Raw genomic sequence first — 17,030 nt, forward strand, 5'->3', positions numbered from 1 at the left:
GGTTGTATTTTAAGGGTCTTTTTGGGGCCTTTTTGAGTAGAATTTCGAATTTATTGAGCCCCACGGTGGGCGCCAAATGTTCTTGCCTGAGTCTCCCGATGTGTAGCACGTCTACCACTGAAGTCGGCAGACTCCCAATATGAAGCGAAGTATACGTCGGTGGCGAGTGATCCGCGGGGGAGGGTACCTGCAAAGGCACTCCGACGCTCAAGTCAGAATTGGGCGATTAATAAAATGTACTTTTGGAAAAGTGACGTACCTCTTTCTGGTTTTTCGTCTGCCTTATATTAACGGAAAAGGTCGGCCGTTTTTCTTGGGATATAACGTCTAGGAAGAGGATTAATTGTAAATCTGCCGTTATTGATCTGGGACGTTTCATGGCTTATAATGAAACCGTCGGTTATGATCGGGTCATAAATGTAGCCAAGCTATAATGTGTAACCGAGCTATAACGTGTAACCGAGCTTTAATGTGTAACCGAGCTATAACGTGTGACTGATGTTTACTGGTCATATCAATTATAATACTATAAAATAATTTATCATTTTAATACTTTAAATTAAGCCCAATAGGGTTCTTCTTTTAATGATTAATGATTATCTAAAAGTTTAACTTGATATCATCAATATGATTGGATAATCAATCATATTTTTAAATTTTTATATTTATGAATTGTATTTTTCTAACCAATTTATGATTTGATTAAAATATATATATATATATATATATATATATATATATATATATATATATATATATATATAGTTAGTTAGTTAGTTAGTTTTAGTCAATGATGTATGTAGTACTTATTATCACAAACTGATTTTTATTTACTAAAATTATTATATAAATTATTCATGGTTACATAAATAGGATAGAATATAACTATCATGAAAGAAAAAATGAATGGAACAAGTGATGGATTATGCAATAATATTAGTTAGGATTTAAATATTATACTATCAATTCATTTATATTATCGTATAAATTTCATGACTATCATATTTTCAAAAAATAAAATAAGTATCCAATATATAAGATTATGAGTAAAAGAAAATATAAAAAAATACCTCAATTGCTAATTAAAATAAGAAGATGACACACTTGTATATTTTTAATTTCATTCTAATCAAATATGGAATTTATGCTATTTTACACTTATTATGATTGAAAGCACCTTTACCTTGTTTCAACTTTGTATTACTTATAATAAGAATCACACGAACATTATTCACACTAATCTTGTAGAAATTTGTTGTTGATTTTTAGTGGATTAATAACCAATAGTTTTTTTTTTTAACTAAAGATAAAATATTCGAATTTACGACCTCTTAAGTGAATATTAAGTGAATATTGAGAGATTTTATCATTTGAGGTATAATTTATTGACAATAACCAATAGTTAATGACTAATAACCTGTAATGGTACCCTAAATTGTCACTTACATATAGCGGTACTAAGTTAAGGTATTATTACTAATAGTTCAGTTTGTTATGTCATATGGTATTAATGTTTTTAGATGTATAACTAAAATAACTCGATAAAATTTAAATGAGGAGTGCTAGGTGGTCAGTAATTTTTGTGATTTGCAGTCATTAAATAGTTATCAATGATGATTTTAACGGTATAAGATTAGTGTGAGATTTTATCCAATAGTTCATTTTTCTTTATTGATTATATGTTGGCCAAAATTTAATAAAATTACTCACACCTAGACTTTTCCAATTCGAATATATCTAAAACATGAGAGAATATACCATTATAAAACTAATAATAAAGAACACACAATGAAAATATTTAAAAGCAAAAAAGATTCACTCTTAATTATTTTTTATAGAAAAATAAAATAAACTTCCAATTTACAAAAAAGAAAAATTAATCTTTGTTAGAGTTTAGATTTAAGAACTATATATAAAATGAATGAAATTTAATTCAACTATATTTTTAAGGTTTAATTATTCTATTAGTTCTTATAATTTATCAAATTTATAATTAAATTTTTATACTTTATTTTCTTTCAGTTGTTTCTATATTATTTTTAATTTTATAATTTGGTTCTTTTCATATAAGAATATTGGAGTTAACAAAATATTTTTATGCAAATTAAATATACCCACAATTAAGAACTTAATTAAAACTTTGACTACAGATTTTTTGAAAAGAATATTTTATTAATTTTAATATTTTTTTGACACAAAAAGATCTGATTGTAAAATTAAAAATAGTGTAAAAACGTGATTTAAAAAATATAGAAACCTAATTGTAAATTTAATAAAATTATAGAGATCAACAAAATAATTAAACCTATTCTTAATACATTTATTATAACCTAGACAAAATTATGCAAATGATTATAATTTAAATAATATTTTTTTCAAATTAAATAAAAACTGCATTTACAAAAGAGTTAAAAGAAAAATTGTTCATAATAATTATTATTATTGATTGATTAATTAATTAATTAAATAGAATTTGTTCACGATTAACCAATAATAATAACAATAATGACCACGAAAACAACAATTATAGTGACAATTATAATAGCAATAGATAGTGATAATGATAGAATAATAATAAAGATGATTATGATGATAAAAAATTATAAATAAATAAATAGAAAAAAAATTAATTTATAAAAAAATTAGTTCGACAAATGTGTTTTTATATTCTCAAATTTAATAAATAAGCTAAAATCAATGTAATTTTTTTATACGATATTATATTAAAAAATAAAAAGAATTAGATAAAAAATTAAAGAGAATATATAATAGAAATTTTTAAAATTAAAAATAAAAAAATTTTAATTTTAATTATATTATGCATATTCGTATTATGACATTATATTTTTATTTATAATGTAATTATTTAATTAAGTTATAGACTCAATATTAATCTTAGTATTTTTTTAAAAATAAAAAAATTAAGTATTAATGAATTTACACGTGTCTTTTAATTGGATCTCCTTTTCTCTACTAGGTATTGCTAATCCTCTGACATATAACATATGCCTTTAACTTAGACCCGAAATAAGAGAAATAAATAAAGAGCAGCAGCCTTTAAAGCCAAAACATTTAGCGGCTTATTTTCGTCTTTTTCATCAATAAGATGGACATTTTAAGAATTTAATTCTTCACTAAATAACAAAAGAAAAAGTATGAGGAAACAATAGACTAGTTGTACAATGCATACAATGGGGTTTAAATGAAATTTAAATTAAATAATGGGTTATCAATTAATTTTGTATTATTTCTTATTTGAAATTTAAAACCATTTAGTAATTATAGATTCTAATCAATTAATTAGGTTAAAACACTCTCATCAACGATCACACGGCTGCCCCATGCAGGATCGTTCCAACGCAGCTGCCCTCTTATCTACGATCGACAGCGCCGCCCTCTCATCTGCACACAACACAGCACGGCTGCCCCATGCAGGATCTTTCCAACGCAGCCGCCCTCTCATCTACGATCGATAGCACCGCCCTCTCATCTGCACACAACACAGCCGGTGTTCACTCCTTCAGAATGGCAGAATCGCAAGAAGAACGTGCTGCAAGCGAGGGTCCTCATTTATGCACATCACCTAGCCGAAATTCATTAATGGAGGTTGATATAGTTGAACCGTTAGTTTGTGTTGCCTCTGAAGTTTCTGAAAATTTATCAAACGAACAAGAAAACTTAGCCGCCAATGTCGCAGAGCATGGTCACAAGTCAAACAAGGTGAGCAATTAGGATCCTCAAATTCTGCCATGGATGTTTATTTCGCGTTTAATTCTACCATAAATGAGTTTTTTGATTGTATGCTTATTGAAACATGCACTTGTAATCGATGAGTTGAGATGTAATTAAAGTTATGTTTGTTTTATTTTTAATAGTATGATTATATGCATTGAGGATTAGCTGAAATTAAGTAATCATTTTATGGTTATATGATTATATCCAGGAAGTATATTTTCTTACGTGTTTTTGTATGTGAATTTATGCTCTCATCATGTTAAATGGCATCTTCATTTGCTAATCATCCTATTATGGACTTATGTGCCTATATGCATGATGGGATAGCATAATTTAATTTTTTGGGATGCTTATATGAATTTATTTTTATCTACAGTGTGTATATTATATCTACATGATGACCATGCAAGTATGTAAAATAGATAACTATAGTGTGATGCAGAGGCTGAACTTGTTTACTGAATTGAAGGAAATGTTATTTGTATTTGCAACATGTTAACCATGATATGCTTATATGAGTGTTTTAATCATGTAATGATATGCTTATATGCTCACTGCATATTTGTAACGTTATATGCTCATATGCTTCCGGCATATTATTTTAATATTTTTCATGCTTATAGGAATAAATAATGTTAAAATTTTAATATTTTTTTTCCTGCACATGAAGAAAAGAGTGTGTGTATCTAAATATACAGGAAAAGAATTTTTTTTATGGAGTGAAAAAAGAAGCCACTAAAGATAGATTAAGGCCCTTAAATAATAGCCCAAATAAAAGAAATAATTTTACATAATTTTCATAATATTAAAAAAAAACAACTAAAGGGTTGAATTTAATTAAATAATACATGAAATGGAAAAAATAATTCTCATGGTTTGATTTTGTAGCTGTTGATGTGTTTTCGGTGATTGTTTTTGAGATTTTATTTAAATGAGTTTTGATAAGGTTCTTCCTCCTTTTGGTTACTCTGTTTGTTTTGAAATTATCGGGTATGCAGTTGTCGGATGTTATGGATGTTGGAAGTGAAGAGATGGAGCCTGGTGATGAGGTACTGGAGTCTAGCTTACTTTTGTTTAGTCATAATGTTCATGTTTTATTTGAAGACTAATGGTAATTAATTTTTCTTTCGGATTAATATAAAATACAGTTACCAGATCATAGTAACCTACAAGAAGATGAGATACCAAGAGTTGGAATGCGATTTCCTCAGCTACAGATAGCGCATGACTTTTATGTGTCCTATGCAAAGAAAGCTGGATTTGCAACTAAGATAAGGACGACAACATTTGACAAGATCACGAAGGCTCCCATTAACCAGGCTATACACTGTAATCGCGATGGGATCCGCGAGTCTCGTGTTAAAGCACCAACGCGGAAGAATACGATTTCAGCTGCTGGGTGCAAGGCAAGGATATATGTAAAGTTTGATAAAGACGTGCAAGACTAGGTTCTGCTCAAGGCTGACTTGACGCACTCTCACCCTTGTTCACCGAAAAAGGCAGTGCACTATCATGAGTATAGGCAGTTGACCATGCATGCGAAGTGCGTGATCGAGGATAATGATGAGGCTGGGATTCGACCAAACAAGACATTCCTTGCTTTGTCAAATGAGGCTGGTGGCCCCTCTAACTTGGGATTCTCAGAGAAGGATTTAAGAAACTATATAACAGCAAGGCTCCGAAGTAGCAACGTTAATGCGGATGTCAGGGAGATGATGAGCTACTTTAGGAGAATGAAGGACATCAATCCGAACTTCTTTTACGCGGTGAAGTTGGACGATGAGTGTAAATTTAAGAGTGCAATATGGGTTGATGCAAGGTGTAGGGCGTCGTATGAATACTATGGAGACGTCGTGTCAGTTGATAGCACGTACAGTACAAATAGGTACGCATTAGTTAAGTTGGTGTTTTTACCTTTTCTTGATAATACGAATTTTGATCTTGATTGGCATTTCTTACATCTGGTTGGTTTTTCTGGTAGGCATGGATTACCGTTTGTGTCGTTCGTTGGGGTCAACCACCATGGTAGGTCGACCCTCCTCGGTTGTGCTTTGTTGGGGAATGAAAAAATCGGAAGTTATGAGTGGGTTTTTCTCCAATAGGTGAAGTGCATGGGAACTGCTCCAAAGTGTATCATAACCGATCAATGTCGATCCCTTTACCGTGCGATCAAAAATACTTTACCCGACACACGCCACTGGTGGTGCATTTGGCATATTATGAATAAGCTACCTTCGAAGCTTGGGGGTTACCGCCGGTACGGAGCTTTGTATGGTGACCTAAACGACATTGTGTGGAACTCTCGGACGGAGGAGTCATTTGAAGATGATTGGGCTGATTTTATAGATGAGTACAACTTACATAACAACACATGGCTGTCAGGTTTGTTTCTGTAAGATTACTTCTCGCGCTTTAATTGCAATTGGTCGGCATCTGAATGTTTAGTTTATCAGTAAGTTTGGATGACAATTAGCTAGATGTTCATTATAGTAAATATTTGGATGGTTAATATATCAGTGATTGTGGATGTTCATTTCTCAGGTTTAGTAATATGTTTGGTGTAAGCTTTATATGCTTAATTTGGTATTATTTATTTCGTGTAGTTCTGTATGATGACCGACGCATGTGGGTCCCAATATACTTCAAGGGTGAATTTTGGGCAGGAATGCGGAGTACGCAGAGGAGTGAGAGCATGCACGCATTCTACGGTGGATACTTACACAGTAAAACTAGCTTGGTCCAATTTGTTCATGAATATGACAATGTGCTTGGAGTCAAGGAGCAGAGGGAACTGGAGGATGATGCTGCAGACTCGAGGGGGGTTATCCCTTGTGCAACTACCTCGCCTATAGAGAAACAGTTTCAGCAAGAGTATACCACGAGCATTTTTAGGGATGTTCAAATTGAGTTTGTGAGGAAGGATAACTGCAGAGTTTCTGCAGTTGATGAACAGGGTCCAGTGGTCTGCGTGAAGGTGGAAGAGGAGAAACTACTCAACGATACTATTCTATGCGTTCCGTATGATGTTCACTTTGACCGTTCCACACATGAGCTTCGTTGTGAATGCAATCTTTTTGAGAGTTCAGGTGTGTTATGCTGTCACTGCCTTGAAGTTTTCCATTCGTATAAAGTGTACAAAGTACCGTCCTGTTATATTCTTCCTCGATGGAGCAAGAAGATAAAGCGCAAGCATACGTATGTCAAAAGTAGCCATGATGTCAGTCGGTCAGATGAGAGTCATGTTGCATTTAGGGAACTGTGTGCACACTTCTATAATGTTGCTCAAGAGTTCCTCGGTGATGATGAAGAAACAGCATTGCTGCATGTTGCTTTGGAAGAAACAAGGACCAAGTTGGCTACGCACCGTGCCAAAAAGAGGTCCGAGAGCATGGCAGAGACTCAGACCAACATTGGCTCTCAGAGTTCGAATGATGTCGGTGTTGATGACATCCAAGGCCCATCGAAGGTCACCACAAAGGGCAGGCCAAAGAGTAAGAGGCTTGGCTCTGCCCTTGAGAAGTCCATCAAGAATTCAAGACGGAGAAAACAAAAGAATTCACATCCGGTATATGTTTTGCTTAATCCCAACTTTGTATGTTTATTTGGTATAGTACTATCCTATAACATAACTATTGGACTTTTTCTTTTTAATTTTTGGCAGGTGGTTCGTCCGCACACATTTCAAGATATAAACCATTGTGATGTTTCTAGCCTGGATGTTCCCAAACAAGACGGTGGTTTCATGTCTTTGTTAAGCTCCTTCAACCAAAAATGGGATTAGTGGTACGAGGTTGTGATAGTGTATATTTTCTCATTTTTGTGTTTATAGGATTCATGTTAGTTTCAAGGTTCTAAGGCAGCTGTTGCAAAGGTCCACATGCTATTGATTGCAAGAACCATTTTTTCATTTGTTAAAACGAAGCATTTTACTATTTTTATTTCTTGTAGACTTAAAGCATAACATGTATATTTGATGATTATTCTATAACTTAGTATACAGTTTAATAAAGTTGTTTCTGATTTCTACACGCTTGACTATATAGTTTTTCGGTACGTAGCTATTCCTCATAGACATTGTTTTCACGTATTTTCTATGAACTAAAGTAGATGTTCATTTCTATAGGTGTTCAGATGTTCATTTTTACTATAAACAAAGATGGTTATCCGTTAAATTTTGTGATCACTTGGTTATTTTTGGATTTGTCCTTGTTAGACTGGATGTTCATTTTAGTAAGTTATTGGATGTTCAGATTAGCTATATTGGCGGATGGTTAGTGGTCACCAGTTTTGATAAGCACAAATATGGCAGCTTTACCAAACAACCTTTACAAATCTGGGAGTCTCAAATCTAAAAGACATGGATAATTTTTAGTTAACATAACCAATATGTCATTGTACTGTAGGAAAAAAAATGTCATGGAATCAAGTCTTTCTAATGTGAAAAATAACAAAGCACTAAGCATGTCAACAGTAAGTAAACTCAGTATAACAAAGTAGTTGAATTCAGTGTAACTAATACTAAGTAAGCAACTTCTTCCTCCCTCTGCGCATTGCCCCCTTCGGTAATCCCTCCGCACGTTCAATCAATGACCGTGTACTAGGTGCAGTGTATGGTGAACAAACGTCCTTCTTCTTGTTCCGTGGTTCATTGCGACGAACAGGTATAGCCTTTTGTTCCAATAACGAAATGAGCTGGTGTACCAATGTATTGTGCGGGCCACAAATAATATCTAGCATCAACTCCATCCTGTCTGATTGGAGTGAATCCTGTGGGTAGATTTATCAGTTGGTTTAGTATATTGAACCTTTACATTAATAATTATACAAGATCAATCATGACACTTGCGCAAATGTGAAATTTACAAACCTCATCCCATTCACAAAGTTGACGTTCTTCGGTCCAGCTCTCCATCAACTTAATGACACACATGCCACAGTCAAAGCTACAGGACAATAAAACGCTATTGCAATTAAGTTGAGGAAAACCAAGTTACATGGTACGAAAAATTTTCAAATGATATCTAACAAAGCCTTAAATTTGGGTTAAAATTTCATCTCACTTGTTCGGTTGCTTTGGAACCATCGCGTACGAACGAGCTGGGCCGTGCGTTGTCCGAACAAATGCAGGAATAGAAATGCTTGCCATATCCTCACATAGTCTCCCCTGAAAATCATGCAACGAACATACGCGAGCAAAATTTAAAGTGGGCTGAACTGTGCGGATGAATATTGATTAAAAGAATTATGGTATCTTACCACATATGCATCGAGCTTTATTCGCTTATCATCTTCTGGACCATAATGCAAACTGTCGAGAATAATTAAACGTTTTGTAACCACATCAAATGCATATACCCACCAATGGCCCCTCCAACAATAAGGAATTAACCACTGCAGCAAGCAATACATATGAAGAAATTATCCATGTGAGGAAAAAAAAAAGGAACAACACAAAAACTATTGATCTCATTCGACCATTCAAGAACCTTAACATTCTCAAATCATGTGACAAGCTATTTCCAACAGCTATTTAAATATAAAACAGCAACTCACCCATTTTCTCTTTGCAGCTTCTACCTTGTCAAAGAACCTAGTGTCATCACCAAAGCTTGGACTAAGACCATCATAAATTGGTGCCACACCGTCCATAAATGTTTCCAGAGTATGATTTTTTATCACTGATTCCTGCATATCCACACATAGTAAGAATCCCAAGAAAAAGCTCTCTCCACATTGTAATATGAATGTAATTACCAATATGCCTGGACACACGCAATAGAACTCTCGCTTGAACCTAGATGATTGAGTGTCGTTGTAAGAATAACACATCCATTGAATTACCTACACAGAGTATTCAGCATGTATAATTTAAACACCGATACAAGTATAGAGAATTAAAACCCATGCTTAAGTTCATATACTTACACAGCTGTTTACCCAATTGCGGGGTTTCAAGGTCCAGAAATCCTTCCTTTGTAGTACCATGTAGCCTCGCCCTTCGTAGGAAGCTAAATCTTGATTTTTATCCAATGATGGGTTAACTATCCATGTTTTTATTTGTTCCTCTTTAGTCTCTCCCATCTTTATTTCTCTTAATCTTGGATGAATTGAATGTAGTGGGGACGGGGTTGGAGTCATTTCAAGCTGAGTTAAACCCAGTGAAAATTACCTTTTCTGCCTTCCTATAGGTTGGATGAGGTGAAGTTTTCCCTTTGGTAGATTGTGATTCGTCAGTGCCGCTGCGGGTCCTTTTACACCTCCCCCCTCGTTAACAGCTTTACTCGAACATTGTTTCTTCTGCTTTCTCTTGGTCCTTACATTTGTTACTATGGAACCCTGTGTGTTCAACATTTGGTCAAAAGCAAGATTTCAATCACTCAATGTGGACCGCCAATTGCATTTCTTTTATCAACTAGAATTTATAAAATGCATTAGTAGAAGTTGAACCTGTGAGATGACGTAGTCGGCCTTCTTATCAAGCTCATTAGTCGTCCACTCAACAATACAGGGTTCGGGAACTCGACATGCATGCAATGGACCATGTTTCAAGCGCTGAAAGTACAAAAGCTATAGAAAAATAACTTAAATTTTAGGAATTACACATACGGTGGTACATTGGCTTCAAATTAACTTAATTTATTGCATTACCAGCAGCACGAACATGCACCCGCCGCATGTTTCCCTGTTCTCATCTTGGAATTTACTTATCGCATCCCGCAGCCACTTTAATATGTGATAAGGCCAATGAAACCTTCTAGGGTTCGACACATCTAATATTGGAGGGAGGTGCCACGGAGAAATAGTTTGCTGGCTTGTGGGGTTCAGAAACATCTTCAAAACCACCAAGATAAAGTATCTTCTGAACCTCATCCTCTGTTGCTCAGTCTCCATTGGACAAGCAAAGACAAACTCACGGATTTGGCTTGTTGTTTTCTTCTGAAACTCCGCCTTAATTGCAAGATGCGATGGATTTTTCTTCTGCAATTCTGGTATTGGTTCGCCTGCGAGGAACGGAACATTTTGCCACAATTACTAAGTGTCAAAAACAGATAAAGTAAACCACTCAGAGAAATTTTTACAACCTATATAACTAACACTAACCATGAGAAGGTATGCCGAATACACTGCCAATAAGTTCGGCACTAATGTGAATGTTCCCTGCGTCCACCATGAGCGTGTCTGTGTCAACGTCATAAGCCTTGGCTAGTTGGAGCATGATGCTCTGTTTCACATGCCATTGTGGTACGCGACGGAGGAAACCGAATCCTATGGCCTCAATCTCGTCCAACTTAGCTCGTTCATGATGTCGTTCCGGGTGGGTAAATAAGTTATTGATGTAGCAAGGTGAGCACCGGGTCTCTACTAGTTTCTGTTGAGCAAAACCAAAGAGGATCAGAATAACGTTTTAAAAAAAATATGTTGATTTAGTGATGTAATTTGTTCGATACCTTTTTACCCATCTGAGTTTCAGGTCAGCCGGTATACAGATTGATTCGTTCGAGCAGCGTGGTAATCTGCTTACGCAATAGTCCCCCTGAAACCTTTCAGTGTATCTTATATGTTATGAAAGATAAACAAATATCAAGGCTCAAAACTTCTCATTAGTAACCATCTATAATTAGGATGAAAAACTAATCCATGAACACATGAATCAGTAATTACACGCTATCAACCACACCAACGGTAATGCTTAGCTCTAACAAACAATGAAACAATACAATTAAATAATTCGGTAGCTTATCTAAATTTTAAAATAGGTTCTTATAACTTCGCAAATATCGTATCACCGATTATGTATGAATACTTGAGTAGTGATTTATGTTTTTTCGGAAAACAAAGAGTTTAAACTTTCAAGTATTAATTATGAATTCTTAAACTATGGAGAAGTAGAAGCTAAGTCTTTGGACTTTTATGCCTGTTGCTTATTAAAAAGAAAATTTCATTTTAACTTGTTTTCATATAGAAAAATCTTAATTTGATAATAAATACTATAACATATTATAGAATTTAGCTAAAACATATTTTTAGAGAACTTAACGGAGATAATGATAATTTCCTTTTACTTTTTTATATATAATGTATTAAACTTATAAAAAAATTTATTTTTTCAATAATTTTTTGCGCTTTACGGTGTTATAAAACAAAACCTACATTATATATTATGTTATTTTCCAAGAGGAAAAAAATAGAAAATTTAAACATAATTACTTTGATCCTTAAACTTTGATCCTTTAAACATAATTACTAAGCATGTTATACTTATATGACAAATCAGAGTTTCTTCAACTGCAAAACATCCTCTAATTGCATGTGAAAGAAGTGAAATATTTTTCAGTTTTTCACATATATTCAGCTCATAAAAAGAACGAGATATGAAAGTAACATACCCACGAAATTCAAAATTATACGGTTGAAAAACAAGTCATTGGTATTAGTATGTAATAGATATTTCAAAAAATCAAGAGAAGCAAATCAACTTTCCCCAAACTGATTTGGATGACAGGAAAATAATTCCAAAATGCAGAGTTATGTTAAGTAACCACACATGCCCAGCACAAACCTAAGATAAATCAAGACACGCCTCACAAAATTTGAAGAACATAAAATAATATGACCATACTAAACTAACCATCCAAGATAATATCAACGCAGAGTCAAAAAAAATTTCAAGACTAACCATCCAATATCATACTAAACTAACCATCCAAAGTCATACTAAACTAACCATTCGAGATAATATCAATGCAGAGTCAACAATGGTCAAGCAACAAAACGACAAATTAGATGCACATGGTCCACACAGATACAGTCAAAAAAAGGAAAAAAATTAATTTAAAATGCTATGAAATCAAAACGAACAAACTTTTTCGGTTCTTTCCCGCGCTAAAGTTAAATCATCATGAATTAGAACAACGTAAATGAACTACCTAGCCCACAATCTCCGGGATGATACCATCGAACCCATAGCTTCCTTACCATGGTTAATCACTCATATAATCAACAATATCTATCTCTAACACGACATGCAACAGCTATAACCGTTTGGAAGATGAACAACTACAGATACTTACCGGCGACGGGGTGCCCACACGAGTGCAACGGCTCAAATGCTTCAGCTTTGGTCGGAGGCACACCGCGAACACACTCCGGGTCGGCGACGGTGGGATGTTCAGTGGCCTCACTCCCTTCGGATCTGATCAGAGGCGGAGCACGGAGTTTCTCGGACGATCACGGCGTGTTATACGCGACGTTCTCGGGCGGTCACGGCTGGGTGGTCTCGACGGCCACGTTGGGTGCAGTTCCCTAACCTTTTCGCCTACCGTGGTTGCCGTTTCCGGAGATGAGGGGTCTTCCTTCTCAGACGGCGCTGACGGGTCTTCCTTTCACCAAGCTTTGAAAGGGTTTTGGAATAGGGGGTAAAAGGGTTTCAATTTACTGTATTGGGATTTAGGAGAAAAATGTAATTTTGTAAAAATTTGGGGTATGGTTAACTAAACATCTAAAAAAGATTAGGGTTATTAATGGACTAATTTACTTTATTAAACTAATTGGGCCTTTTAAAGGATCCATTGTAGCCATTGTACACATATTCCATTGTTTCCCTAGCATTATCCCTTAATAAAATATGGTTGCCACCATCTTAGTCTTAGTAAATTCATCTACTAAACTCATCTAATATAGTCAATTAATTAAGACCACCAGAGTCATATATGGTGGTAGATTCCATTGTCATCCACCAAACTCCTCACACATGCACCCAGTAAATGATAAGATCACTTATAAATATACAATAAGTATCATTAATTATAATAACACACGAACATTTTTGGTTCGAAGATTTGATGATACCAGTGAAACACGTGACGTCCAACTATCTTTTTTTCCTGAATGGAAAGTTATATAATTGTTGGAAAAAATTAAAGTTAAGATAAGAACTTGTCTAACAGTAAAATTAAAGTATCAAAATAATTTTTTCATAATTTGGACAACTCTAATTAGCAAATACAATAATGACAGATATTAAAATATTAAACACTTGATTTTTTATTGTAGAAAAATCCATAAAAAAGAAACACTTGATTTTTTAATAAATTTATATACCAAAGAAACTTTAAGAATAAAAGATTATACACTAAATATGTTTACATTTATATTATATAATAAAAAATAGACAACAGATAATAAATAATAGATAATTGAAAGCATAAATAATATACAAATAAAATTAAAATATAAAAAATAGAAGGCAATAAAAAATTTCTCCAATAAATCACTGAATAAGAGAGTGATGTAATAGAAATTTCCTCCCCAACCTCCAAATTATTGGTCCAGAATTGCAGCGGCTTTATCCTTTCAAAGTCAGAGAACATCGTTTTCGAATACTGCACATTATCACGAGTTTACTATTCTTTCTTTGAGAACATCATTTTTGAAGTAGTTAACTAACTACATAAATAATAATCGTTGTCACTATCACAACACTTTTGAGTTGAGCACGTTTTCTATGTCCATTTAATTCCACATATGTCCCTACTCTCAAGCATATAAATATCCCCCTATCCCCTGCCTAAGTCTTCATCAAATCAAAATACATTTGTTATTCCAAAGAACATATTTGAGCTTTGCTATCCCAAAGATCTTAGCTAAGAAAACATGGTGGCTGTGAATGACATCCGCAAGATTCAACAAAGGGCAGAAGGCCCAGCAACCGTGTTGGCGATTGGTACAGCAAATCCACCAAATTGTGTTGATCAGAGTACATATGCAGATTATTATTTCAGAGTAACCAATAGCGAACACATGACCGACTTAAAGAAAAAATTCCAACGTATTTGTAAGTATTGTTATCAAATATTTTAATGTTTAATTTAATATTTATCAACCTAAAATTCATTATTTTACTTTGATATTATATTATTGATACACGACAATTAACATATTATATACCGTGTACCATAATATGATATATATCCAACTCATATATAGTAATAACAATAACTACTAAACAAGTTACTATTTCCCTATGTTTCTAAACATACACAAATTTATTTTGGTCATATATACTTTCTTGATCTTTTACATACTTATTTATTTACTCATATATAATTAGATTTAATACATTATATCTATAATTAAATTTGGATAAACTATTTAAATCAAACCTGAAAGTTTAAATTAAATCACTACATGAATAACTTGAAAGGTTTGATACGCAAAATGATCGGAATTTAAAATGTAAAAACCCATTTTTTTATATATAAGTGAATGATGTATTAAACTTGAAAAAGAGTATTGATGGATGTGAATTATATATCATTTTAGGTGAGAGGACAATGATCAAGAACAGACATATGTACTTAACAGAAGAAATATTAAAAGAAAACCCCAACATGTGTGCATACAAGGCACCATCGTTGGATGCAAGGGAAGACATGATGATCAGGGAGGTACCAAGGGTTGGAAAAGAGGCTGCAACCAAGGCCATCAAGGAATGGGGCCAGCCAATGTCTAAGATCACGCATTTGATCTTCTGTACCACCAGCGGTGTTGCGTTGCCTGGCGTTGATTACGAACTCATCGTACTCTTAGGCCTCGACCCATGCGTCAAGAGGTACATGATGTACCACCAAGGTTGCTTTGCTGGTGGCACTGTCCTTCGCTTGGCTAAGGACTTGGCTGAAAACAACAAGGATGCTCGTGTGCTTATCGTTTGTTCCGAGAATACTGCAGTCACTTTCCGTGGTCCTAGTGAGACAGACATGGATAGTCTTGTAGGGCAAGCATTATTTGCGGATGGAGCTGCTGCGATTATCATTGGTTCTGATCCTGTGCCAGAGGTTGAGAAGCCTATCTTTGAGCTTGTTTCGACCGATCAAAAACTTGTCCCTGGCAGCCATGGAGCCATCGGCGGCCTCCTTCGTGAAGTTGGGCTTACATTCTATCTTAACAAGAGTGTTCCTGATATTATTTCGCAGAACATCAACGAAGCACTGAGTAAAGCTTTTGATCCGTTGGGTATATCTGATTATAACTCAATATTTTGGATTGCACACCCTGGTGGACGTGCAATTCTGGACCAAGTTGAGCAGAAGGTGAATTTGAAGCCAGAGAAAATGAAAACCACTAGAGATGTGCTTAGTAATTATGGTAATATGTCAAGTGCATGTGTATTCTTCATTATGGATTTGATGAGGAAGAAGTCCCTTGAAAGAGGACTTAAAACCACCGGAGAAGGACTTGATTGGGGTGTGCTTTTTGGATTTGGTCCTGGACTTACTATTGAAACCGTTGTTCTCCGCAGCGTGGCCATATGATGCGTGTAGTTATATGCATGTCTCTGCATGTATACGACTATGTTATTTTTTAATAATTTCTTTTACCCCAAAATATGGGACGGATTGGCCCATATAGAATATTAGATGAGTGAAAACTTAGATAAAGATATCTAAAGTTAATTCTTTATGCTTAAAAAGTTTGTAACTGTTAGTAAAAAATATATCAAATTCTTTTCAATTCAGCAACATGACACATGCCAATATTTGAGTTGCATTTTCATCTATAAATATAAGCACCTTCATGAGATTCCATTTAAGAAAAAGTCAAAAAGTATATATTAGGTATGATAGTACAAGGCTTAGGAGTATTGTGTTTGTAGTTTTTTATATTATCGTTTGTTTGAAGTATCTCATGCAATGGTATAATAATATATATAATGTTACTTTCTTGTGTAATTTTTAATATGTTACGTTATTATATATACAAGCTTGAATATAATAAAATTAATCTTATAGAAACTCATGTCATCTTGTGTTGTAGCAAATACGTAATAAAATTCAATTTGATATATATTATTGTGTATTGTTCTAGTTATAACTTGTGTTACACATTAAAGTAGCATATATAGTAGTTCAAATATATTAAGTATCAGGTTATCTGGTTTTATACTTCTGCAAGCAGAATACGTTTAGAAAACAGTAGTATTTCTCGGAACTGTCGGTAACCTGGCATTAGATTCGATAGTCCTGTAATAAAACATGTTTTTTAAGTTTTTTAATAATTGATAAATAGTCTTTATCCAATTTTAATTACAAATTAACCCCATATATTTTATTTAATCATAAAAATTATTTTTTATTTATAAATTATTATTTTATCATTAATCTATTATGTTTATTAATAATAAAAAACAAAAACAATAACGAATTAGATCGTCGATTGATCTTAATAAACTTTTTGCCTATTCCAATCGATTAAAAGATTATATTTCATCCGTGACGTTCGTCCAAGGCTGTGAA

The 17,030-nt window shown here is 33.8% G+C and overlaps 2 protein-coding genes across 2 annotated transcripts; both read left to right on the forward strand.

The window, feature by feature from the left end:
• The first annotated feature begins 5,267 nt into the window (after positions 1-5,267).
• Positions 5,268-8,232, forward strand: LOC130974642 (protein FAR1-RELATED SEQUENCE 5-like). Its single transcript, XM_057899504.1, has 9 exons — positions 5,268-5,620; positions 5,717-5,747; positions 5,838-6,117; positions 6,339-7,300; positions 7,397-7,479; positions 7,565-7,606; positions 7,729-7,785; positions 7,949-8,005; positions 8,139-8,232. The coding sequence occupies exons 1-9, from the start codon at positions 5,268-5,270 to the stop codon at positions 8,230-8,232; spliced, it is 1,959 nt and encodes a 652-aa protein (XP_057755487.1).
• Positions 8,233-14,297: 6,065 nt separating this feature from the next.
• Positions 14,298-16,256, forward strand: LOC130977066 (stilbene synthase 3-like). The gene is made up of 2 exons (XM_057902065.1): positions 14,298-14,569; positions 15,058-16,256. The coding sequence occupies exons 1-2, from the start codon at positions 14,389-14,391 to the stop codon at positions 16,047-16,049; spliced, it is 1,173 nt and encodes a 390-aa protein (XP_057758048.1). The 5' UTR covers positions 14,298-14,388; the 3' UTR covers positions 16,050-16,256.
• The last annotated feature ends 774 nt before the right edge of the window (positions 16,257-17,030 follow it).

This window comes from Arachis stenosperma, chromosome 4, assembly GCF_014773155.1.
Source record: "Arachis stenosperma cultivar V10309 chromosome 4, arast.V10309.gnm1.PFL2, whole genome shotgun sequence".
In the NCBI taxonomy this organism is placed as follows: Eukaryota; Viridiplantae; Streptophyta; class Magnoliopsida; order Fabales; family Fabaceae; genus Arachis; species Arachis stenosperma.